The 27,246-nt window shown below is 39.6% G+C and overlaps 1 protein-coding gene across 1 annotated transcript in view; it reads left to right on the top strand.

The window, feature by feature from the left end:
* Window positions 1-386: 386 nt before the first annotated feature.
* SYTL2 (synaptotagmin like 2) overlaps window positions 387-27,246 on the top strand; it is a 44,890-nt gene continuing 18,030 nt past the window's right edge. Inside the window, exons 1-8 of the mRNA XM_019472608.1 lie at window positions 387-487; window positions 13,371-13,519; window positions 16,021-16,159; window positions 17,314-17,457; window positions 22,463-22,535; window positions 23,117-23,216; window positions 24,258-25,139; window positions 25,905-27,059. Of these exons, the coding sequence (XP_019328153.1) occupies window positions 387-487; window positions 13,371-13,519; window positions 16,021-16,159; window positions 17,314-17,457; window positions 22,463-22,535; window positions 23,117-23,216; window positions 24,258-25,139; window positions 25,905-27,059 (2,743 nt within the window). The remainder of the gene's footprint in view (window positions 488-13,370; window positions 13,520-16,020; window positions 16,160-17,313; window positions 17,458-22,462; window positions 22,536-23,116; window positions 23,217-24,257; window positions 25,140-25,904; window positions 27,060-27,246) is intronic.

Here is a 27,246-nt window from a genome sequence, read left to right as displayed (position 1 = left end):
CTGATATTACAGCTTGTTCTTCCTTGTCTCTTTTTTAGGGGATGTTTTGTTTGTTCTTAAAGACTGGATATGCTAGGTCAATGAACTGTTACTCCAGGAAGCAGAGCTGAGAGGACAAGCTGAGAAGACATCATTACAATGGCAAGCAGGAATGCAACACTTCCCCAAAAGTCTCTCATCTAGGGAAGCATGCACATACTCTACTGCAAGAAAGCAACATTTGGGGCTCTTTAAACCACTGACTATAACCTGGTCCAGCTTTCTCAGTGCCTGCTGAAAAAGACTTTTCTTCTATACCTTTAAAGCGGACTACAAAGCGGACTACAAGACTATCCTCAGCAGGATTTAAGATCCTCCTGGACACTTTGCCATCCCCTACACACAAGATGATTGACCTAAGCTTCCTGACAGAGGAGGAACAGGAGGCAATAATGAAGGTGCTGCAACGGGATGCAGAGCTTAAAAGAGCTGAAGAAGAGAGAGTCAGGTAAGGGATTTAGCACCCTGGGTTGTCCTGGGAAGACCTACACTGTTCATATACTGAGTTACTCAGAGCATATGAGTAGATAAAAACAGTTGTTGCTGAGGGGCCCATATTCCACAGTATATGTGGTCTGGAGATTTTTACTCTGGACTAGATTTAGCATAGTCTCTGGATGAAATGCCTCTACCACACATATGATTCATTACTGGCCAAAAGACTAACTGTTGATTTGGACCCTTACGATTCCCTAAGGGGCCAAACACACCTGGTATGCATCTAGCTTGGTATGCATCTGGCTTGATATGCATCTGGCTTGGCTTCCTCAGAAAAGGATTCAGTTTCAAGTATCAAAACCTCTGCAAACTGAACTAATGCGTAATAAGTGGGGGGATTTGATTCAAAAGGAGCACTAGCAACCCAAACAAATGAGAGAGGCAGTATGGATGCGGTCAGCAATATGTCTGAGTGATGAAGTTATACCTCAAATATGTGGAGCATTGGAGCAGTCCAGAGGACTATGCTCCATTGCCAAGAGAAGTCCTTGCAATCTGTGGCTAAAGCAGAAAATTGCTCCCTGTTTTCTTTGTGGTGTCACAACAACACATTGCTCTGTCTATCTGGAGTGTTTTGTGTGCTGGGAGGTTTTCCTAGAGCTACTATTAGGGTAACTGCCACGAATAGAGATGTATGTATGGAAAGCAGCATTGCCCAGATGACTTAACATTGAGAAAGCCATCCACACAGGTACAAACAGCAGTTGAATAGTGGTTTCAGTTAATACAGATAGCTATCGGCTCAAGAATGAGGATTTTAGTAGTCAGGCTTTTTTTCAGTGTGAAGGAAAGTATCCATTACAGGTACACAAAATGGCAAGTGACTGAATAATGAGAAAAGGAGCCTCAGATGCTGAAAGGTCAGAGTGCTGTAACACAAATAGATGTTTACAGGTCTCTGCTAAGGCAGGATTTTCTCTCATTGATTCAGTAATCTTCTCAAGGATGCTTTCTCATTGTGATGTTCCTCACAAAGACAAGTATTTCTTATTTAAACGTTTTGAAATTATTCCAACCATGATGTATTCGTGATGCTTTTCTTCTGCTGAAAAATTTTTTTTTTTTGACAAATGCCCTCTGTGTAGGCATACTCTACCCTGCAAATGAAACAGCAGCCTGCCACTTGCCCCAAGAGCAGTGTTAATTTTGCTGAGCATGCTTGTGCAGCCTTGAGGTCATTTGGCAGCATGTGGTCAGCGTGTTGTTGAGTTATTCCTCTTGCGCTTTTCAGTGTAAGAGCAATAAAGGGCAAACCAGTAATTTCTGGTTAAAAAGCGTTCTCCTCTCAAGGCATTTGCTTCGCTGAAGACTGAAGGTAGTAAAATCATTACAGGCAATGTTCCCAATTTTTTTCCCCACTATCTTACTACAACCCAAGGAGGAGATGTTTTCACCACGTAGTTTTGTTTCCTGCTTCAAAAAGCAGAAAACTCACTTTGCTGTATCAGAATGGGCATTTTCTTTTCTTTACTGTAGGTAGAAAAATACTGGCTTTAGTTGTGGAATGGTACAACAGTGCCAGGTCTGAAAGTGCTCAGGGAAAGTAATTGTAGATGTGAGTTTGAAAACAGTATCTGGGGAAAGGAACCCTTCCTGGAACAGAAAATCAAAAAAGCCACTCAGTAGTGGTCTCAGTAGGGGCTGTCGACAAGTATTTTTGTCTGTATAAATTCACATATGTTATTTGTAATTCTAGTTCAAGAGGGTGTGGTGGAAAATGCAAGGGACTGCAGGTTGTAGCAGCCTGTAATCAGCATGTTTGTTTCTACAATAAAATGTCTCCTCTGGTTTCTGAATATTATAACTTCTGAGAAGCTGGAAGCTTACATCTGAAACTGATTTTTCTGCATAGATGTGGCACATGGAGCTTGCTTTTTATATATTATATATTAAAACACTACCTGAATCATATGTCCAGCCAAGGAGATATAATATTTTAGTTTGAATTCTACAGCCTTGCACACCTGGAAGATTCCAAGAGCTGGGATCGAATGTCATCATACAAACATCACACTCTTGAACAAAGTGTTGTTTGTATGTGTATATAATGGAAGTCTTTTAATGTGATCTTTTTCCCTCTAGAAGAAATTCTGAGGTTTGAAGGGTGTTCTAATAACCTGTGCCATGTTCCTGGAGCGTGGACAAACTGGTAACATGACAGAATCCTCTTTGAGCAACTTCCTAGTGGAATTTTACAAATCACATGATGAAGTCCCTTCTCTGCTAACAGCTCCTAATATTGCTTATCTGTAGTAAAACTGTACTGATTAGACTGGCCACGCAGCCTCCTTAGGCAGTCTGCTTTAATTCTTGGTTTAAGTGCTATAATAGGTGTTTGCCCCGTCCTGCGGCTCCTCTCGTGTTGGTCTGAATCGGGCTGATAGTTTTAGGAACAGCATGGTTTTGGGAACAGCATGCCTGCTTCCTCCTTGATCTCTGCTGAGGTCTGTCCCAAAGGAAAGGGGATATTGATGGTTTCTTCTCATGAGCAAAAGGGTGATGAAGAAATCTCAGATGACAAGGGGGTGTGATGCAAGGAAATCAAAAGACATTGCATCCTTCTTTATTCCTAGGGCAAGAAAATGCCTCTCTTTGCTTCATTACCCCAGGAGCTGCTGCCAGCCCCTGAATGGCAGCGTTGCTGAGGAGGGGAAAAACAGCATAAAATGGAAGAGCCAAGTGACAGCTTGTCAAGACTAGAAACTGGTTTTCATCATATTGCTGATTTATTTATTTTTTTGTTGTTGTCCTTATTCCTGTCCAGGAATCTCTGATATACCCTGCTCCAGCTGGGTTTTGGGTATTGAACAAATGAGTGGGCGAAGCACATAACTGAATTTCCTGGCAGTAGCTTCAACGTAGCCCCTAACTCTTTTTACAGTTCTGTAGTTCAGAATTAACACAGTTTTGGGTCCTTTCTGGAGACAGTAACATGGAACAGAAATATATCTGAAGCTTTGGATTGTGGTTGGGTGACTCTCCTGTGGTGGAGTGGCTGGTCCCCGGCACCGGCATGTCTGAGGCAGAAAGCTGTTGTGGTCGCCTTTACGACAGGGTTCCCTGCTGTGGCTATTGGCCCTTCCCAGCAGAACCTCCTGGCAATGCTGTTGTGGGCTGTGCCTTGGGATTGTCTGCTCATTGTGTAAAGTGAAGGAGGCTAGTGATAGGGGAATTCTGATGTGGAGTTGTTTGTGTGGTGGGTGGTGACCGCTGTGTGCCAAAACCCTTTAATACATACATTGGTGTGGCATTGCAAAAAAAGAGAAAGCTTCAGGGGTTTGATTCTGGTGGGTGCTACACACACTTAACCTTTCTCATAATGTTCAGTGGGAGTGTGTGGCTGTTGAAACCCTAGTGTAAATGTTTTTTTGATTCTGGTCAGCTTCAACAGATACGCTCATCAGTCACTTTTCAAGGCAGTTTTCCTTACATTGTAGACTGTCCAAAGGAAGGCTTTTTTGTGGGTATTGGGGTGAGCTGAATATTGGCATTGAGGGAACCAGACTTACCACTGTCGTGTGAAAATGACATTCAATGACTATCACCAGAATACATTCTTAAAATCTTCATAAAATACTTTTCTGTTAGATGTAACAGTTTTGAGGGTGCGCTTAGCAGAGGCAAGGTTCTTGGTGAAGATGGTTTTGAACATGGGTGCCAGTTCAAGTTTAAAGGGCTGACTGAAGATAGAGTTTAGAGATGCTGCCTTAGAAGTGCTGTCAAAACTAACCTCGTTTCTGAAAAGAATTACCTGTTTTTCCTATTCTGCCTCCAGGGTATTTCTTCCAAATGTTCTAAAAATTTTCAAAATGTGTCCTCAGTATCCACTCAAATGGTTGTGGCAGCCTGGTAGTGTCTGCATAGTTAGGTAACTAGGCACCAATTATAACTTCATAATTTTGAAGTATCACACTTTCTCATTGCCGTACAAGACCTAGGGACTCTTTCTAAAGCTAAATCTCTGCAAAAAAGTTCACTTTACCAGTTCTCCACCCCTTTTTCTTATAAACTCCTTAATATGTATCATTTGCACTACTTCATGTTAAAAATTTGGGCATCTGTAAATGAATGGAAAAATAACACATGGAAGAGGTGTGGCCTACAGGCAAGGCAAGATCACAGTATGTTTGAATGTGCTCTGCACTCTGTCCTGACCAGTAAACAGAATGGCACTTCGTGTCTAATTGAGGTCTCTTAGACTGGCCATCATCCCTTCTGATCCATGCTGAATTTTTCTGAGAGCTTGCTTGGGCTCTGGATCAGGGATGCCACAAATAACAGTAGCTTTCTCTAAATCTAGTGCTAAGGATATATTAAGATCCTGTCAGAGTATCCCTTCTAGCAACATGATTCTGAGGTTCTTCGCAGGGTACTGATGTTATCCTTAAGCCTTGGTGGATTCAAATTAGTCTAGTAATAAGCAAGTGTGACTTATAAGAAAATAAAGCCTACAATTCTTGTGGAGCTGATTTTAAAAACACATTAAAAAACCCTAAACCCGCTTTGTGGCACATTTAATTCTTGTATTTTTAGGTCATGTTTGTGTCAACAAGGAGCTTGCTTACGATGTGAACAAAGCTTTTTAATCTGAAATTAACTCTACCCTTAGTGATAAATCTCCATAGGTTGATTTATTGTAAGAGACTAAGAATTAGGTGGCTTGAACTCTTTCACTGAAAATTCAAACTGACATATCTTAGTATCTCCTCTTGTCAAACAGAGAATCTGTGCTCACACTGCTCAGACATATTATAGGAGAAATAGGAATTAATTGTTATTAATTGAAACTCATGCTTTTTTTATAACTAGTTCTGAAATCATATACCCATGTCTAGTGGTCGTACCAGGGACTTCTGATTAACTTTTAATGGGCTTACTTGTTAGTAAGTGTAACGTGCTGATGGTCAAAGTGTATACATGAGAGTGTGTGCTTGGAGATTGCCTTCAGCCAAATCAGGGACATCCTGTAAGCTCTTTCCTTGTGCCCGTAGTTGATTGATTTCTTTCTAGCTGGGCAGATCTGCTGAAGGAGAAAGAGCTCCATCACACTGTGAACAACCTGGAGTACTCCCCCAAAGGAGCTTGAGGATAAGACTACGCTTGCCTGCTGCCCATGCCTGCCTGCCTTTGCTTGGCTTTGTGTAGTGGTTGCATGAGATGAAAGCAGTTCAGAGGCATTTCCCATTGCCAAAGACAGAGGGGATCCAGCACATCAATTCAGCAACAACCTTTTTTCAAATAAATGAAACTTGGTCTGTATTTTTTCCTTTTTTTTAGCTTTAGCAGTTTAAAAATGTCGTGGTTTTTTTTTTTAAATGCTTGGTTTAATGTGGTAATGGGGCAAGATTTCTGAGACAGTTTGCAATAATCAAAGTATCAAGTGGCATTCACAGTTGTTGATTTCTTGGGTGTGTAAGTACCTAAATACACCCAGATGAGAACATTCCTCTTTGGGCTGTAAGGTGCACCTGTCCGGGTGGAAAAGGATAGGCTCATGCCTTCTGGATTAATTTGCCCTTAGGGATATCACTTAGCACCAAATGTGACTTTCCAAATACAGTGACTGTTCAGGAAATAGAGCAATTTTATTCCCTAGCAAAATGTGCATGCCATTATTTATCCTTTTTAAACAAAGCCAACTGACATAAGAATGACTGTGGGTTTGGTGGGTAGGTTGGTTGTTGCTCTCCAGAGATATATTTAAAAAAAAACCAAACCACAAAACAAACCCACCCTATTCTGAGCGAACTCCTTTTTTGTCTAAGTCTCCATTTGTCACTGGACAGACAAAAAATTAAGGGGTATATATCCTCCAGAAAGCTGTTCTGCATCCTCTATGATTTCTGCCAGGTTCATCAGACCAAAGTAACGCTGAACTACTTTGGTCCCAGCCCACCTTGTGAAGAGCCAGTAAGAAAAGTAGGACTGTTTTCATCTTAATTTGGTGAGATAACTGGGGTTAAGGAAGAGACTCTGCTTACTGGTCCTGGTAACAGACATGGCATTGAACTGTACTGGGAACTGGGCTGATACCTTTTCTTCCCAGTATCCATTGCTACCTTGTCTACTAGTAGCAGATGGATTGACTGGATGGTGCTTGTTTGGAATAGCTACTGAAGCAGGGTGGATGGAGCTTATTTTGTATGGTAGAAGAGTGTGCTTAAGGGAAAAAGTAGATACTAATAAGGCTTCTTAACCTCTAAATTGAGTACTCCCTCAATAAGTATGGTTTTCCCTACAGTACAAAAACTGTCTTGGTAAGATCTCTATCACATGTTTGTGCCTGGGACTGTGTTGTATTACTGAGTGCCAAACTGAAGCCTTTGTCTTCAGAGTAGATTAGTCTTGATTTGTAGCTTGCCTGAATTCCTAAAATGCAACATATTCTTTAGCTCAGCATCAATTTCCTGGAGATGCCCTTGCTGGTAGTGCGAAGAAAGCTATGATGCAGGCTCTTCTACTCACTTACAGTTGCTTGGATGTGTCCTGTGGCTTATCATTTGATCAGGGCTGTTTTTATGCTTTATATGCCTACTTTTAAAGCCTATAAAGTACTGGGAACACTGTGTTTGAGCAGAACCTGTGAGCGAATGCAGATACTTTCTAGCAACCTCTCCTCCTCAGATTCAGGTTGTCTTGTACTGCTGTCCAGGCTGACTCTAATACCAAAGGTGTATTGTCACAGGATAGCTGTTCCTTCATTGTGAAGGATTTGTTGTTTGATTGTCTTTTTTCCATGGCAGGTTTACTTGGGTTGTGTATGAAGAGGGGGGGGAGGCCATTGGGGAGCCTCTATGCAAATCCTTTAAAACAAGCAGACAAACTAAACAGTGGAAGGCTGTTATAGAAATGAAACAAGTGGAAGCTAATAGAAACTGTGAAGGCTGACAGACCTTGAAAGAATCCTACCTTCTGTACTCTGTGACCTCAACAGTCTTGCTACAGATTTCCTGAATGGAATAAAGTTAAGCTTCTATATAGTAAGAAGTGCCTAAACAAATTTACATATTCTGTGTGTCTGCCTAGGGAGTATCTAATTACATGATTCATAACATATTACTTGTAAAATGAAGCTTACTTCAAACTTGATAGTGCAACTACTAATAGGAGAATAAGTCTGAGTGCTAACTGCAGGTGATGTAGTAGAAAAGCATATAAAAATGAAGGACTCCATTTTCAGTGCAGAATGTATTTTAATGAAATAATGTTTAAATGAGGTTTAAATGAAATACGGGGAAAACATACCAGTCTGCCCCACATGTGGCCATCTTCTTGGAGAGAAATGATGTATAGCAGGGTTAATCTGGTCAGTGTGTTTCACAGACACTTGCTCAGCACAGCAGTTGGGATCATAGTTTTGTTTCCAGATTCTGGTGGAGACTATATTTCAATGGGGAACAGAGCTGCTTGCTTTCATTTCTTCCTCTCCAAAATCAATTGACTTTTCTCACACCTACGAGCATGTAACTCATTCATTCCAATGCTCCAGGCCTGGATGTGTCTGTCTTCCCTTCTGACTTCAGAATAAATGTCAGTTTGTCTTGTTAGTCATCAAGACTTTTGCTGACTACAGCCTAGTTAGTTAGTTCTCCAAGGATCCAAAAGTAAGATGCTAGCTGAGATTAATTCATCAGGGTATTGTTAGTAGACCTAACACACCCAGACTACTGAATAGGCATAAAATGGAAGAACATACATGACTACAAACAGAACTACACTGCCTTTTTCTCATGTCTCCACGTACTTCTACCTACCTAAAACCTCACTATCCAAAGAGACACCAAAGGCAAGAATTAGAGGTGTTGCTGATGAGGTGGTATGATGACAAGGATGGGGAAAGGTTGCATAACCCCATTGGTTTGCTTTATTCTTCCTAGTATAGCCCTCAACCAGTTTAAAATTATATTGCTTAAACTAATCAAATGGTAACTGATTTTTTTTTTTTTTTGGAAAGTCATATGTGTGCAGCTACCATGCAAAAGGAATGACCCATATTCCCAACTCAGGACTGCCCATTATATATGTTTTGGGTGTAGTTCTCTAACAAATGCCAGAACAGACTTTTTTCCTACACCTTATCTAGATCTGTGCAGACTAAAGAGGCATGCTCATGCAAAGTGGAATGTTTAAACGTTCCTTACAAGCCAAACTCCTTTTGTCTTGTAAATCTTTTATGGCTGTTTTCTACTCTCAAAGAAGGAAAGAAAGAAAAAAAAAATCTAATGCAAGTCTCATGCAAAGTGGAATGTTTAAACGTTCCTTACAAGCCAAACTCCTTTTGTCTTGTAAATCTTTTATGGCTGTTTTCTACTCTCAAAGAAGGAAAGAAAGAAAAAAAAAAAATCTAATCAGCAAGTCTCACACTTATAATGCCTGGTCTAATACCTTTTTACTCCTGTTCTTGCATGAGTGATACTACAAAATGTTTATCTTGTCTGTATTCAGAAGGTGACCCAGAACCTAAATCCTTTGTCATCTTTTTGTTGGTTTGAGGTTTGTTGTTATGCTTGCAGCAAATAGAAGTGAGGATAAATTCCTCAAAAGTCTCTCTCCTTCCACCTTCTCTACTCACTTCCTATTTCATTTGCAGGAGGGAGGTTTTGTAAGTGAATTTGTAGGCAAGATGGTGGTATCAGGTTTTAAAAAGCCTTTATTTTGCCACCAGTCACTGGGGTGTTTTTCATATGTTCAGAATAGGGGGTGTGAGATGCTAATGAATCTGTCTCTTTGACCCAAACATAGACCCTGATTTAAAAGCTTCTTAGTTTGTCACAAGAAGTCCCAGAATGTGCTGGCACCACACAGACTCCCCTGTCTGAAAAGCTCAGTTTAAGCTGTCGATTGAGGAATAAGGCAATAAAAGAAGTGATTAAGGAGTCAATTGCAAATTCTGTGGTGGTTTGTAATATGGACTATGAATAAGGTGAGTATAGGGGAAGGAGTTAAGAGACACTGAGGAAGTGTAGCTCAACAGTTGCTAGATACTGTTGTTTCAGAAAAGGAAACAGAAGTCATCACTTTGCCCTAACATGCAACGAGCTATTACACTAGCCTACAAAGCATAAGATAAACCATTCTGGACTTGCCGATAGAAAGGTTGACAGGGACTGATTATATCAGAGCAGATTTCCTGCCTTACAGTGGTACCATGTGGTTTAGCCTGCTATCAGATGTTCCGGAGGTGGGGAGAGACAAAGCTATTAATATACGTGTAGATTTTCTGTTTGCCTGCAAAGTGCCTGACAGTTGCTTTGTATGCCCATTCAATGTAATTCTGCACGTACTTAATGCCCTAGTGGGATGAAAAATTTGTCATCTTGCCATCAAAAATGTTTCACCTAGGCATAGTGGAAAAATCATATTAAGTAGTGGGGGAACTCAGGCTTATTTTAGAGTTAATTCCTTTTAAAAATATACCTTCATTTTGTTGAGTTTAATGTTCCTGCAGAAGAAAGAGGAACTAGCTTTATTATAACTTGAGGCTGTTTCACTCTGAAAACTGCAACATAGGCTAACTGGCATTTTAACAGACCACTGAGGGACTCCAGAATACATGCTTACATAATATGTAAAGCCGTTACTGCATTTTCTCCTAATTACAAACTTGGCAACTGAGCCTGCAATCTGAATCTTAATCTGGATGCCTACTAGTTCTTTGGTCATTACGTTATTTTCCTCTTGGTGACAACTTGGTTAGCCTTTCTGTTGACTGGGGAGCTGGCACAGAATCAACTGTTGGCTTCTAATCCTGTTGTGGTGTGCTGAGGTGTACGCAACAGTGGAAAACCATGGCTGCAGTCTGATTTCTCCACAATTCCTTTCAAGGTAAACCACAATCTAAATCTAATGCCTAGCAGTGAAACAAGCCCACACAGTGCCAGCAGTTTGATATTACTGCTAAGGCCTGCTCGTAGTAGAGCTTGAGAATTCAAGTAGCATTGTAAAAATTCCCATTTGTAACCTCAGCGGCTGTTTTTGCAACAAGTCTATGATGTGTTGGTGAACGCAGGCTTCTTAAAAGCTTTTTTCCCTGCCAAGACCTAGAACTAATTGTCTTTCTGATAATAGAAATCTGCTTCTTTATTTGTGGCCGGGGAGTGCCTGGGAATAGCTCTAATATTTATGTTGCCCTTAGTTCCTCAAAAGATGGGACTGAGAGGCTAAACACTTATCTTGAAGAGACAAGTAAGCCAAGCTAACAAAGGTCGAGTGCTATCAAGTTGAGAAGAGAAGGCAAAAGAAGTAGTTTGTAAGTCAGCTGCTGTGAGCTTCTGTCACTTCTTGCCATACAAGCCCTATCAGCCAGATGGGTCACTTGTAAAGGAAGTACTGGGTAAATTGAGATCATGTTTATACCTTTGTTAACATATCTCCCAAAGTCTAGAAGGCCTGTTGAGCTGGTGGAGTTAAGGTACACTAACTTCCATAGGCAGCAAGCCAGGGGTGGGAGCGAGGTGCCTGACAGTCACTTCCAGCCAAAATGACGGCTGCATTGGCCATGGGTGACATCTAATGAGAGTCTAGAGTCATGACAAATCTGTGCCTCTGTCTCTGTCCTGCTCATGTTGTGTTAATCGGTTGCAGATCTGAGAGTCCAACAAGCAAGTAAGTAGGCTGACACAGCTGAGAGGCCTGGGATCCTGTCCACTTCTACAGTGATTTATTGATCTGAGCTGACTGGCAAAGGTCTCCTACCACACCCTAGTTTCAGTGGTTGAATACAAAGGGGAAAGGAGTGAGCAGTCTCTGGGGTAAAAGGATTGAATCAAACAGGGTGAGGGCATTGAATACTTGTCCTGTGACTCAGTACCTTCCCGCTAGAGAACCTCCCTGGGCATGTGTTGTCATACTGCCCTGAAGCACTAGCTGGGGTCAGAGCTCTGCTGCCCTGCAGGCTGTACTAATAGCTGAAAAGCCAGTCCCTAGCCCTAAGGAGCATCTGTTCTGAGAAGGCAAATAACACATGGGAAAGAAGGTGAAAGGGAGAAGCAATCATCTGTGTAAAAAGTTATTGCATGTCATATTTCCACTATTCCTGCTGGCTATGTTCATAAACTGGCTGAGCAATGAGGATTTGGCTCATACCTGAGTAACGTATTTGCTTGAGGACAGAGGGAAGCTACTGCTGTGTTCCTGCTCCAACTTGGAAGACCTGCAGCATATGAGAAGTGTGTATTTTGGCTCATGGAGAAGCACAGAGTTATAAGCAAGAGGGAGGGCCAAATTTAAATGGCCCAGTAATGCTATGGACTGTTGAATCGTGGCATTAAAAATGCTAATGGTGACCTCGACTCCTGGCAGCCTCAACTGTGCGTAGCTGATTCGAGACAGAGAAGTTGTTTACACACCTAGGAGGGATTGACTGTTGACACTACTTTCAAAAAGAAGTTTAGGTATTCAAATTCTAATATAGCTGATGCATTCAAATAAGCCTTTTCATTTCTGGCCGTACAAGGATGAAGGAGAGGTTGAATGATAGGTGAGAGTGGACTATCTTAGTGTGAGGGTTGGGACTGGCTCAGTGTCCTTTCTCTGCTGTGAATGGTTGTCTGTACTTGACAGTCAAATCTGCAACCTATAATAAAAGGACTGTCATCATAGCTGCTTGATTGCACTAGAAGTTCCTTCTCCTAAACACATGAGCAATATAAAACTGGTGTGAACCTCCTTGGGGTTGGACTAGATGACCTTTAAAGGTCCCTTCTAACCCAAACCATTCTATGATTCTATGATTGGCCATCAGGCCTGTGGAAGATAGCACCATCCCACAGCAATGCGGACTGTGTTTAGCCTTCAAGTCTCTGAGTAACTTGATTTGTTTTGATTTCTCCCTTGGGCTCTGTTATTAGCTTGTTTGCTGATGGAAAGGACATAAATGGAGAAGGCCAATGAAGCTTGACTTAAATTTTTTTTTTTAATTAAGTACTCTCTAAATCTATGTAGTAACTTTCCTGGTTTGCAGGTTAGTCTCCAGGCCATGTATAAGTATATGCCTAATGTGTTATATGCTTAACGAGGAAAGAAAACAACCTCTCAAATTGCACACAGCAACTCTTTATTCTGTTAAAGTGTGCTTCATGAAAGCAGGGTGACCCTGAGGCCTGAAATCAAATTATTAAAAAATTGCTTCACAGTATTTAAAATGGCTGCAGTTCATGTGATGGATACATGCAGATTAATAAACTGCACAAACTTATTTTGTTGTTTCTTCCATATGATGCTGTCTTCCTTTGTAACTCATTGTATTCATATAAGGATTTTTGTGTGACCTGTGGAAAAAATGGCACCATCTTTACCGTGCACTTTTGGAATGCGTGTGTAAAAGTAGTGCCATATGAACAGCCTGAAAAGGCATCTTCTGAGCCCCAAAACAGCCATGGACTTAAGTTTGGCACAGATTTCTTATGCTGCCATGCTAGCTTATCTCAGTGTTAACCTTGGAAATCTGGCCTTTGGAGGCAAGAAGTCAAGATCTGCAGTTACTGGAGACTTTTCCAGGGCTGTCTCTGCTTGAGAGTTTATCATAGCAAAGCATGTTGCTTTTGTTTTGTTTTAAGAGTGACTTCAACTGATGCTCTGAGGGTAACAGGGCTGAGGCTCTTCCCTCTCCAGCTCATTGTCATCCTTCATAATTAAATGAGGAGAGTAACAGGTCAGAAGACGGAAATAGTGTGCTGAGACAGTGTTTAAAAAACCCCCAAACCTACAAAACACAACATACACACACACACCCACACCCAAACCAAAAAAATCTGACTTTTATTCTGTTCACACAGGTAAGTAGATTGTGTGTGTATATCATTTATTCATTTTTTTTTTTTTCTCCTCCCCAGGCATTTACCAGAAAAAGTCAAAGATGATGTTCAGCTAAAGAATATGAGTGGGCAGTGGTTTTATGAAGCAAAGTCAAAGAGGCACAGAGATAAGATACATGGAGCAGATATTATTAGAGCTTCCATGCGACGGAAGCCTGCCACTCTTGGTAAGCATTTTGTTTATACTTTATTTTGGAAAGACTGACTTTTACTTACCTAACCTCAGGCACAGTTGTCTGTGAAATACAAGAATAATATCGGTATCTCTACAAGCAGAAAATGATGCAAAAGAGAGATTTCCCATGTAGTTTACAGTGTAAACTTTCCTCTCCCCCAGTGCTATGTATTAAAGACAGGATTCTGTGTGATGACTGCTAACAGGAGGGACTGGCTTGTGTTCATGTGTAGGACTAAAAGCCCTCTGCACTCATGGACTACATTCCCATTTCTGTTTTTGAGGCCCTGTGAGCTACCCTGGAATGTACAAAGAATCAGAAGTTGAGGAAACCGCTCTTTAATGTGGATTTCCAAGCTTTTGGGTACTCAGTTTGAGGCCTCTGAGGCTTAATTTATATTTTTATTTTTAAGGAGACCAAAGGTACTTCAAGTTGATTTGAAATGGTAGGCACTGGGCTAGTGGTTATAACTACTGAAATATATATGCTGGGAGCTCTGGCAGCTAGAACTGGCATCCTGTGTCCACATTACCTTTAAATGCACCCACCATTCCCCACATCATGGTGGGTACCCTCAAATGATCTATTAGAAATGTTTGTTAAAGCCAACTGTGTTCATGTGCCAGATAACAGTTGCAGACATTAATTTAGTAGTACAGATAGGTAGTAGTATATTGTGTGTAAATTGAGTAACGTTGACAAGCTTGATGCTCACTTTATAACAAATATTATATTCTGAAACTCTTATTTAAAAAAAAAAATCAGAATGTGGGAAGATAATGCATTGTGTTTAACATCAGAAGTAAACACAGTGTTTTGTTTGGAGAGAAACAAAACAAAAGAGTAGAACATAAGAGCTGCTCTACTGGACCAGACCAAAAGCTTGTCTCCCCAGCACCCTGCCTCTGAGAGTGCCCGGCAGCATGTGTAGGCTCCAACGCCAGGACCAGCCTGCGGCCAATTGCACCTCAGACTTTTTTGAAATAGAGGCAATATTTCTGGATTATTTTTTTTCCCCCCATTAATTTGTTCAAGAAGTTCTTTAAAGCCATGCCTCTTCAACATTCACTATGTCCTATCGCCCCCATCCCCTATATCCCCCATCCCCTCTTAACCTCCTCTAGTTCTACTTTTGACTTAGAAGGCTAAGAGTCTTATTATTCTTACCAGATTGTACTGAACTTTGCAATCTTTATTTTTTTTGAAGTTCTATTAAGGGATTTTGCTATGTACTAGTGAAACAAGTAAGGTACTTCTCTCCAATACTGTGGATGGACTACAGCTTGCTACTTTCTATAGGTTTTGTAGCTACAATTTAGCCTTGTTTTCCTGTGTCTAATCCTGCAATGTTACACCTTCTCAATTCCTATATTTCCAGAGATGAGTTTGGATAATGGCAGTTTAGTCAGTTTGAGATTACTACGTGATCGTCTTGGTTTTTTAAGTTAACAAGAAAAGGCCTGAAACAGAAAAGAATGCAAAAAATCACAGGTGGTTAGTGCAACATGTTTGTGGTTTTGGCTGGTTTTGGACTTGAAGGTTATGAAAATCAGCTGTAAAATTCTAGCTAAATTTTACAGTAACTTATAGCTTAAAGGAAAGTACTTAAAGCCATATTACCTTAAAGGAAGGTTAATTACTCTCAATCTTATTACTTGAACAAAGGGGCATACTGGTACATTCAGAACTATGTGCAATTGCTTGGTTTTAATGACTCATTAGATGTCAAGATATTTTTTGCTTGCAGTTATGGATAGTAAAAGTGAGAACAAAAATCTTGCTTATTTTTGCACACTAAGAAATTCTTCATTTCTAAACTGTTGGAGAAGTGCGAAAAGCAGTAGAGGAAATAATGTAAACTAATGTTTTGACTCTGAAAGGGGTTATCGGAATAGGATTCTGTCCCACCCCAGAAAGAAATGCAAATGTATTTGCATTTGCTGAATGAGGTTGGGCTTTTTGTTTGTTTGGGGTTTTTTATACTTACCTTCTTAACTTCTTGTGGTAATTCTATCCATAAAGGATTAGCCAGCTGCTTAAATGAGTTATGACCAACTTCTAGTTTACTGCTGTAAGAAGGGAATAATTGACTTGATTAACTGAACTTCAACATATTTGCAGTTTCCTATGGTTTAATTGTTTTTGTTTCCTCAGGACACTGAGGTTGAATTTTTGATGTTTACCTAGCTGCAAGAACTGCAGGATCAGTCTTTACTGGGGTTGTTGTAGAGAACTCCATTTAGGATCACTTTAAGGTCTAAAGCAGATGTACCTAGAGTAGTGGAGTGAAGTACTCAGAGCAGTATGTGACATTTCTAGTAGCATTAAAAACAATTATTCTTTAGAAGGCACCAGATCTGCTTCTGTACATAATTCAAGCATAGAGGACTTCTGAAATAGCTGTAGGACTGAATGCAAATACTTGTATTTGCTTCTTAAGAAATCCTGTATGAACATATGGGAGACAACAATATTCTTGTTTCATGTTTTAGCTGAAGTGAGTCAGAACAAATCAAACAAAGCAAAGAACAGCTGGGTAAGCAATGTTAATAAAGAAGTCTTTGTGCCACCAGAACTATATGGCATTGTGGAACATCAAGAAGAAGAACAACAACTGAAATCTAGTTCAAGGTAAGCTGTCTGTTTAATCACACTTAGTATGTGTATATATTGGGACTGGTGAAACCTGTGAGCTGTAAGTTCCATCCGAAATATTGTACTTGCCTCTTCCTTCAAAGATGATCAAAAGTCTCCTCAGAATTGCCCAAGGAATTGGTGCATGTGAAAGGTTGACAAATCAGTCATGCATTGTTAATTGTTCTGCATTCAAATGCAGAACAATCTTCGGCTTACCTCTTCAGGGAAAAAGTTGTCAATGGTGTATAGAATGGTCTCACACATGTTCTCATGCCACAACTTAGTCTGGCTCCCAGAAGTGAGACCAGGATTTTCTGTTTAGAATGGCTGGCCATGATCAGTCCTCTGCAGTTAGTAATAGGGGGACAATAACCTCTGCCTCTCTTCATTCAGTCACTTAATGAGACCAGACTATTGATTCAGCCTGAATTTTAAGCTTGGATCATATGAAGAATCAGAGACTGAGAAATTGCACTTTAGAATTTTCCAGATTTTTGGGTGCACAGTTTAAGACCTCTGAGACTTTTTAAGGAGACCAAACGTATTTCAGGTGGAAAGAACCAGAATCTTTGGATACTTGCAGAAAATAAGTCAGATTCTACCAAGAAAAATAAATGTCTTTCTGGAAGGGAGAGGCTTCCATTCAGAGTAAGGCAAGACAGTCAGCTTGGATATGCCTGAATGGCTACAGTTGTTGCAGGAAAGCTGGATGAGTAGTAGTGTCTGAACTACAGAGTGATTTCATAAAAAAATCCTCTATCTCAAGCCTGTAAGCATCATAAACAGCTCCATTTCGCTCTGAAATATCCTGAGTTGATTTCCAAGACACAGACATGTCTTCTCTTTAAAATACCTACATGTATTCATTGGCTGTGTGAAAAGCTTTCTAAAAGCCTGCATTTGAAAAAGAAAGTGCTGATCTCTTAGCTAGGGTGACAACAGGTAGAAATGAAATGTCTTTAAATGGCCAGATTCCTCAACACCATTGAGGAAACAAGAATGAGGGTGTAACAGCGATAGCTATTGTTTGTGCTTTCAGTGAACAGAGTGAGGTAAGAGCCAGAGTTACTTCTTAGGATGACTGTTTTACTGCTGGTTCTGCCATTGATCAGCTCTATAACCTTTCACTTTCTTGTCTGTCTTTTAAGTCCTTCTCTGTACGTCATCTGTTTTTTCTTTGCAGCAAGGCTTGTCTCCTACTATGCATTTGTACAGTATCTAGTAGCAGTTGAATCTTTCACTTTCGTGGTCTGCAAACTGGGCGCGCACGTTCACGATGAATGGCACCAAAGGTTGGTGTGAGTCTTAACAACTCTGGCTTGCATTACTGGTCTTTCTTATCCTTTACATATCATTATCAATGAACTCAGAGGTATTTGTCTTACCCACATCTGAAATTGTGCTGAAAAAGGTCAGATAAACTGCTTTGTTATAGACTTCCCAAAAAATGAAGTTGTACAGTAAGGATGATAAAGTTGCTTATCACAAGAAAGAGCTTAGCTCCCCCCACCCAAGTTGGCTGATAATGCTGACAGAGTTAGTTGTTACTGAATGTAGTTTTTTACAGGTGGCTTTTACCTTCAGGAGATTGTTATGGAGTTATTTCTTTATGGACAGCACAAGACATGCTGCTGTCTAGTATATTTTTTAGAATATTTTGCATGTCATCTTGCACATCAGGAAAAGGTGATGATACTTTAAACGAAGTACAGCCTTATAATGTTATTCTTACCATTACAGCTCCACAAATTGTGTGTGATTGGTAGAGAGTAATACATCTCATAGACTGCCAGGGCAGCCTCTTCAAAAATATATAACATAATGAGGTTTAAGAACATGTAAACAATTGTTTGGAATATGACCAACTTGATAGTGGTCTTTAACTTGAGGTGATTTGATGACTTACTTCAGGTCACAGCCATGTGAAGCTTGATAATTATTGTCCAGGACCCTCTCCTGCCCTTTGCTCCAAATTGTGCCAGAAATTAATCAGCCTGTATGCCTTGTTCATGTGTGCTCATACTCTCACCAATAGCTCAAGATCTTCCCTCTAAAGCAAGCTCACACAGTCCAGGATTTATGAGACAGTTGGAGGTGAACCTTAGGAAGTGATCTATAATATGTGGGCTGGATGCTTACTTGCATTTACTTTTGCATAAATACTTGATTAGATGTCTCATTATTTGCTTCTGAAATGTCAAAAGCTGAAGCAAGGAAACATGGCAGGGCTATGTGCAATTAATTGCTTATGATTTCAGTATGGGCTTATTTCACTACGATTGAGATTAGTCAACACAACATTGCATGTGGGAAATTGCAGGAGGCACCATATGTTTTTAAAATACTCCTTTCTGTTCTCTTGATACTGGACTTTGAAAGAAACTGGTCCGACATGCTGTGGGCCTGTCTCTGATGGTAGCAGCTGATCATGAATTGAGGGGAAACAATGCTGGGAAAGCAATAACCCCACCAGTTGGGGTGGGAAGGGAAAGCCTAGACATGACAAACATTAATTTGACTGTTAGGATAGCAGAGCCACAAGGAATTAATTGACTCTTCCTCTTGCAATGCAATAGTCTCAACATGGCTAGAACTAAGAGGATGAAACAGTATCATTCTGGAGCTTGGGACTGCATAAAGTGAGTTCACAACTTCTGGTGTCCAAATGCTACACGTGGTTCAAGCACTTGGACTTTTAAAACGTTTTAAAGTGCTACTTTAAGGGTAGGTCTATGGGAGTTGTGGGGTTTAGGGTTTTGTGGGGTTTTTTTCCTCTTCTTCCTCTAAGAGTGGGCTTCAGGCCAGCACTGGCTTGCAGGCTTTGCATAAACTGAACAACTGCTAACCTGAGGATTGGGACCAGAAGGTATGTGATAACAAATTACCCAGACTTTTTTTTGTTCTGGATCCTATTCTTAAACCAAAGCAATTCTTACTGAACGTGAAGAAAGTTCAGTTCTGGCAGATCTGTTTGTAAACTGCTGAGAGTCAAATCCAGCCCTGGGGCCAGTTCAACTGCTGTTGAGTCGGGGTGCTGCTATATTAGGTGGAACAGAAATCAGCCCACAACTATATTCTTAAAATTAGCTAATGATCTTCATCCCCACACCCCAAGTATCTAAATTCAGTAATGAAGCTATGAACGATTTTTTTCTTGGGCATAATATCACTGTGGTACTTTTCTTGCATACTGGAACCTTTACAGGCCAGGTGTGTGAAGTGTCTTTGAAGGTGTAACCTTGCACAGAATGAGTTTTCATAGGGTGAGTCAAACTGTCAATATTACCTCTGTTCAGTGACACCTTCTGTCTATATGCTGAATCTCAAAAAAGGGCAATATTAAACGGGCTTTATCTTTCAAGTTAGGTTTGTAGGTTGTTTTCTTCCCTAGGCTAGAAAATATTCTCAGCTTACACTGAACAGCTGACAAGTGTGGGTCCTAGAGTTCTGTAAGGTGAAAATTTGGACAAAAGCCCTAATTCTTAAAATCCGTCTAACTCTTCTGGAATAATAGGGGTGCTGGGATACCTAGATAAGGACATTTTTGTGGGGTACTGTTAGGTTGCACTAGCTTTACTTGCACCAGATTCTTCACCCTTCAGGATGAGCCCAGGAAAGCTTATTTGTTTGAATGGAGGCCCATTTCTGAATAGACTGTATTGACAACACCTGCAAATCTATAACCCCCTTCTCCAGCTTTGCTCCTGCCTTGGCCCTGCTGCCTCTTGGTTTCTGTCCAGTCTGTGTGGAGTTTGGGCCTTTGCTGTGGTTCTCAGTACTTTGTTTTGCTGAATTGCAGTGCAGGAATTTTTTAATCTGGGTGTATTTATCAGCTTGGCTTCATACACTCTCTCTTAGATTAACCTTGTGAATGCAGCATATCTGGGAACTGTTTGTTTAGTTTTCCCATCTGTATAGGTTGAAGGTAAACTCATATTTTCAGACCCTTTGTCGTGAAACTTAGTTATAGGGTCCTGGGTGTGGTTTTTTCTCTACTTTGTTTTCTTTAGAGCAGGGTTTTCAGTATGTAATGCCAAATTAACAACTCTTTAATTACTCTATAGTAAGTCTGAAGTAGCATTGCACTAAAATATTGTGGGACTGTGTGTGTGTTCAATGAGACTTAGTTATCTCCTCACCTGTAAAAACTGCAGACTGAAGAATGTCTTATCGGTTTCTTGCAGCCCAGGGTACATAACAGTATTTTCCTTGTTTAAAATGAGGGAAGGGTTGAAGCATTAATGACCTAGACCTTAAAAAAAAAAAAAAAAAACAAAAAAACAAAACCAAACATGTTTGTCCTGTTGGGTAGTAAATGTTGTAGATGAGACACAAAGTGCAGGAGCACACAAGTGCTCATAAAAACAAAAACACAAACTCAAGTGCTTATAAATATAAAAGCAAGAGCACAAACTCCAGTTCAGCAGAACAAAGTTTCTATAAATATATTTATTTTCAGACTTTAAAAAAAGAAAGTATTAGAACTAAGGTTAAAAACTGTAATGTGGAATGATGTTTTTTGAAAATAAATTAAAAGTTGCAATATTGAGCTCTTTGAGAACTAGAAATTTTTTTTCTTATTTAGGATCAGAGAAAAATAAAAAGAACAATAATAATCTGTTATACCTGGTGTATACATATAAGAGGCTGCTGCAGTTAGTGTTGAAATATAAGAACAGTTTATTTTTTTCACCCATGAGATAGTTTCCATTACAAGATCAGCTCATACCTTAGGTTTGTATCACTGTGCATGGTGGTATATTTCTTAAAGGTAGTGTTGAACCAAAAGAGCAAGGAAGAGATACAGAAGTTTATAGCTCAGATTACAACTGGTATTTTTTTCCTAGCTTTATGTTCAGGCTGCTCATTACGGTGTCATCTCATCTTCTTCATAACGATGTTTTTCCATTTGTAAAATGGGAGTGATGTCATTTCTCATACACACTTAGCAGTCCAGAGGCACGCAGCCTTTCAAGGCTTTTCTAAACTTCAAGGTTAACTGTACTGCACCCTGGAGAAGATGGGAAAGTTGTTCTCTCCTCAGCAGGGCAGACTGTTGCCAGCTACCTGATTGGAGAGATCTTTGTCCATGTGAGGAGGCAGCTCCTGTTTGAACCTGGAACTTGATGGCAGCTGGGAGCTGTTTTCTTGTCCTCAGATACCACATCTGCCCTCAAAAGCATTGTCTCATGGCTCTGCTACTTACCAATCAATATCTAAAAGCCTTTTCACCCATGCCAAAGATCGTTGACCAAAGAAATATTTAGTATCGGAATCTCCTTGTACATCTATATTGGAAAAAACTGTAGGAGTTGCTTTCCTGCCTAGCCTGAGATCATATTTCCTACCTGGAGAATATTCATTTTCCCTGCCTTGTACTGTTTTCCCCATCCCCAAAATCATAAGCATGTAAGTTGGTTAATGCCAGCGTTTCCTATATAAAGTTAAGATACTGAATGTGGTTGTTATATGAAGACCGTATTTCAATCCACATCTAACTTCCATCTTCAGAAAACAAATGCTTTTTCATATCTGAGATTTTTAGATAAACTCAAATTATAAAAATCTGATTGTTTTGGAAAAAAAACCCTTGCATGATTCTGCAAATAGATGAAATATTTATTGATATAATGTAGGAGCTGTCTCTTCTAGCTGTTTTAATTTCTCCTTATTTGGGCTATACTTAGTCAGGATGACAGGTAATAACTTACTTCACTTATGCTATCAAACTACAGATTTTATAGATCTTAATTCAAAGAATAGCTTATAAGCTGTACCTCTGAGGGGATGTGTTTTCGTCTGCGGCATGTCGCATCTTTGCTATAGTGGTGATGAGGTTCCTCTGATTTTTCTGACTTGGACACTTTGCAAAACTCCATTTTTATCAGAGTTTGGCACTTTCCTCCTCTTCGATTTCAGCTCTAGAAATATAAATGTAGGACAAGGATGGAGACAGCAACACTGATATTGTTTGGAGAGTGGCTATATTTACATAAAGCTTGCTCAAAAATCTAAAAGATGTAAAAAATATGGTTTATGTCATGCCAAGTAGAAGTTGTATTGAATTCTTAAACAAGCAAAGAAATTTTTGCAAGGAAACAAAGCAGTGAGAATATCCCCTTGCTATGGAAAGGAGAAGGTTTGCTTCTAAATCTGATGAGAACAGGCCAAATAGAAAACTTTAGGTGCCAAGAGGTTATATTTGAGTATGTATAAACAAATCTCTGATTTACTTCTTGAAAAAGGCTTAAAGTAATGTCCTGTTTGCTGAAGTTGTTACATGCTTTTTCTTTGCAGCTCTAAAACAATAACCTCTGTGTTAGACAAACCAGAGGAAAGACCTATGAAGGCAGCAATCTCACCAGTAAAGGTATGATTGGTATTAAATATAGCAGAAGCTATCTTTTACATTTTGTGTGTTTCTTTGCTTCAGTGATAAAGATAATTAAAGATTTGAGGAAGAAAGAAAAGTTGGGAAAAAATGAGTGTTTTTTGGTTTGGAGCGAGATAATGGAAAACACTATAAGTTCAGTGCTAAAGTGCTGTTACAGCTATAATCAGTGGCTGTCTGTGCTTGACATTGTTTCCAATCTCTTCAGCCACTGAAAAGAATTGTCTTGCTGTGTTCCAATATCTCTAAAGTCACAGAAGTAGAGATAAAATTATTTAACTTGCAACAATTTGGGATTTTCAAGTGTCTAAGTGGTGGCTTATCTCTGTTGTTTGTGACTTCAGAAAGAACAGGATGAGGCTATCACTAGCACTTCTGATAGTTCCCTGGTTCATATTGTTTAGTTTTTTTGTCATGTATCCAATTTAAGAGGCATGCTTTCAGATTCTTTGCTGACAGAGTAGTGAGACAGAAGAAATCACTGCACTTTCATTTATTTTGTCAAGACTGTACTGATAGAACAGTTTGACTGCGATTATAATGTTAATTCCTCTTTTTAGCAAAGGAGAAATCCATTTAATTCCACTGCATCAGGTGATAACGTGAACAGTGGGGAATCAGAAAACAGACCAGCCACTCTACCTCAGCTATCAAAGAAGGGTAAATATACTTATTTAGCACATGACTGTGAATTTCTTGATGGTTTATGTGGAAATTATTTTTACTTTCATTGCTTCTTTTTGTAAGATATCAAAACCTGTTTTATCTTAACTACTTGGAGTTATCAACTAGTTCATTTCAAACCCCATGTAAAATGTGAATATACTCAGGAAATGGCTGTTTACATGAGTAAAAGGGTTTTGCTTCCTTTCTTTCACTCACAGTTCTAGTCAGTATTAAGCACTTCATCTGAGAGGGCTGTTTGTCCTGAATTGCTGTTAAGAGAACAGAGAAATTTCCTTGAATTTGGCATAGCTGTCTTTATGACCTTCCAGTCATTGTTGCTATTGGCTCAACAGAAGAAGCTGAACTCTTTGATCTTTATTTTTTTCCTTTGTTTTCTCAGTCCTATTTATTTTCGAATACTCCCTTTCCTGCAGTATTCTCTGCAAGCAAGTAGATGAGTGGTGATATATCACAATACAGGCATTTGAAGTTGTAATTTACAGGCTCATATGTGGAAATTACTCTCTTGTCTGTTATGAAGCTTACCAACAGGAAAAAGGAAGACTTGGACATTAGGAATAAAAAAAATTTCATCTCCCTACTGGGGGATCACTTCTGCATTTTACCTTGTTCCATATGAATGTGGGAATAGCCTGTTTCCACTTCCATAGGTTGCTGCTTATGTTCTGAACCTGAAAAGGTGTAAGCATATTCAAAAGCTGTCCTTTCCTGCAAAGTTTGTCCCTTGCAGGAATGACACTGAGCAAAAATTTGGTGTGCTCTCTATCTTTGGAATCATCAAATAGTAACTATTTCTAGAATAAGAAACAACTGCAGGATTTTAATCTGTTAAAACTTCCTGTTACATACAAATGAAATCAACACCTATGTTGAATTTCCTCCTGTGTTTTACTGCAGGTGTTTTTAATAAACCAATATAATCACTGCATTCTAGATCTGCACTGTCATACCCCTCTGTTTATGCAGATGAATATTATGTAAACTCATGATTTCTTCTCTATATGTGTCTTACAGAACTTCTGTCACTCTCAGAAGAGAGCCAGTCTAAACCAAACTTACAAAATGATGAAACAGAGAAACATAAGAAGCCTTCTGTAGAACCTACTGATGAATCGCAGAAGGGACTAGTTAAACGTCCTGTCCCAAAAGCTAGAAAATTAATTCACAAAGCAACAGATCCTGTGTTGCAAAGAGAAGACTTTGTTCCAAAACCAGCCAAACGGACTGAGAGGATGAATGGCATTGGTATACCACCCAGGGGCATTCTGAAGCGCAGTTCAAGTTCAAGTTCCACTGACTCAGAAGTTCGTGTTAGTCAGATGTTAGATGTTCAGAAAAAGAATGCTCTTCCTACTGCAACTATTTTTGAAGGAGAAGCTGAGAAGAACTCTCTTATGGAAGAAGTGGAAGACTCCACACAAATTTCACTGGAAAAACTAAAACAAGTGAGGTTCTCATCTAGCACAGGTAGAGGAGAACCTCTGCAAAGCCCACAGCTACACCATGGTAGAGAAAAAGGAGAGTTTGATTTGTTAGAATCTGATGAAATAAAGAGTAGTGGAAATGATGCTATTAGATCAGATTCATTTGGGAATAAGCAAATTTCTGCTGTAAAGCCTTTGGGAACCTATTCATCAGCTTTACAAGTAAAAACAATAGATGGCTTACAAGATGATACATCGGCATCCGGTCCTTGTGACACTAAGAGGTCAGTCTTCCTGGTTAATGAAGCCTTGCAGACAAAGACAGTTACTCCTAAGAAACTTGAAACTCCACAGAAGACCTCCAGCAATATCCTGCCAAATAGCAATAATGAACCGAGTGTTGATGAGACACGTGAATATAAAGCCAACCAGTTCTTGAGCCATGAATCAGTGTCACACAAAAACTCTACCGGTAAGAGACTAATACAAGTGAAGAACAGAATGCAATAGCATATAGCACGTATTCATTAATGAATAAATCACTTGTATCTAAGAATTAACAACTAGGAAATGGAAATAGTAGGAATGTGCTACGTACTGCAGAATTAAATTCTAAATCACTTTTTTTTGTATTTTAATGCTTTAATGTAGCCAATATTTTTTTAGATTATATTCTATTGGGTATTCTTAAGAATTAACAATCAGATCAGAGCCTGGATAGGCACCTTTATTGAGGATGATGAAGGTGAAGTGATGGCATTTGGATTAAATTCCTGCCATAAGGCCTGGTAGATCTGTTTGTTTGCATGGGAACAGAAGAATTTTTGGTGTACTGCTGTCAACTGTCCTTGATACTAATCCAATTGTGACTTGGGGATTTGCTCATGGGACTAAACACAAATATGCTGGGTTGTGCCCCGCCCCTGCCCAGCCCCCCCTTCGATGTAGCCATTTCCTTTAGAATGGAGATAACCAATCTTACCTGCTCGCACCCTCAAGAGTAATATGATTAATCTTCCAGTAGGATATCTCAGTGCAGGAGTTTATTTTTCACTCTATTGCCTGCAGTATGGTTCTCTCCAAAAACAGAAGGACAGAGAACTCTCTTCTCTGCTAACAGTTTAAAAAAACCAAACAACCCCCCCCCAAAAAACTTGAGAGTTTTTTCAAAATAGATTGAACATTTGTAGAGTCCTGTGTCTGATTCCTAACTCTGATAAGTTTGTTTACATCGTAGACGCACATCAGCTTTCTGCTAAGACAGAAGCACATGAGGTGTCAAATACCAATTCTGCAAGTCTTCAACAAGGTAAGCCTGATCCTGTTGAGGAGCGAGATGCTAAAACCACTTTCAAGCCTGACAAACATGCTGATGAACTCATGAAAGTGGCCGATGAATCTGTATCAAAAGTTTTAGATTGGTTTAAAAGAAGTTCTGGTTCTGAAGATAGGAAACGTGTATCAGCTAGTTCCCAAGGCAGGGAACCCAAAGAGGAAGTGGACATCTCAACCAGAACAGCAGTTCTTCCTGCAGAACACAGTGGGCCTAGCATGGATGGAAAAACGGAAATTAGAGAAGAGTTACCGTTTAGAAAGATTAAACAACGGAACAGTATTTCACCTACATCATTTATTTCAAAAGATACACAGCTGTTAAAAGAGAGGATGAAACCTAAGAAAGGGGAAAAGAATGAAGAGCAAAATGACAAATTGCTAACTGAATTTGACTGTACAAGAGTTGAAGAAAAAGAACGTGGTCAAGAAATCAAGCAACAAAATCAAAAATCAAATCTCTTGGAACATCAAGAACACAAGCTACCAGCTCAGAAATGTGAATCGGAGAAGGCAATACAAGAAAAAAGAAAAATAAGGAAGATCAGAGTATTCTGGGAAAGGGATAAAACTATCCCCAGTCGTGGAGAGAAAGAAGTTAGTATCAATACTGATGCATCAGGTGGCAGTGCATTGAAAGGTCTCAGAGAAAGTGATAAAATAAAACCAACTGTGGTATACCCACCTAATGGATTGGATGATCACAGCAAGAATATGTTAAGAAGTGCTGAACTAAGTTGTACAAGCCAGGCTTCAAGAAATGAATATCAAAACTCAAAAGAGTTTGGACTGGGCCATGCAGTTGAAAAGCCAGAAAGAACACTTCCATCTGATGGTGAAGTTCATGACTATACAGAATCGCCAAAAGCCAGTAACTTGCAGCCAAGTGTTGGTGCCACTTCAGCTTCCCCAGAAAGCAAAGACAAAGATGAGAAAGAAACACTTAAAGGAGAAGTTGCTGCTTGTTCCCAACAGAAGCCCAGCTTCCAGGTTTTGTCTTTAAAAGAAAAAATGAATGAAAAGTCCAAGAATCAAAATTCAGATCCTTTACAATTCCAGAGTTTGAGAAAATTCTGGGATAACAGAGTTAAATTACAGAGTAGCATTGATAGGGGGCATGTTTTTTTGAGAAATAATGGTAGTTCAATAACCTATCAAAGAAAATCAGAGGAAGATAAAGGCAGAAATAATGTGAGCAAGCAAGAGTTAATTCAACAACAAACCCAAACATCTGAGAGAGAAAAACC

The sequence above is a fragment of the Aptenodytes forsteri genome, unplaced genomic scaffold (assembly GCF_000699145.1).
Source record: "Aptenodytes forsteri isolate BGI_AS27 unplaced genomic scaffold, ASM69914v1 Scaffold180, whole genome shotgun sequence".
Classification (NCBI taxonomy): Eukaryota; Metazoa; Chordata; class Aves; order Sphenisciformes; family Spheniscidae; genus Aptenodytes; species Aptenodytes forsteri.
The sequence above is the reverse complement of the archived record's forward strand: the minus strand, read 5'-3'. Positions and strand labels throughout refer to the sequence as shown.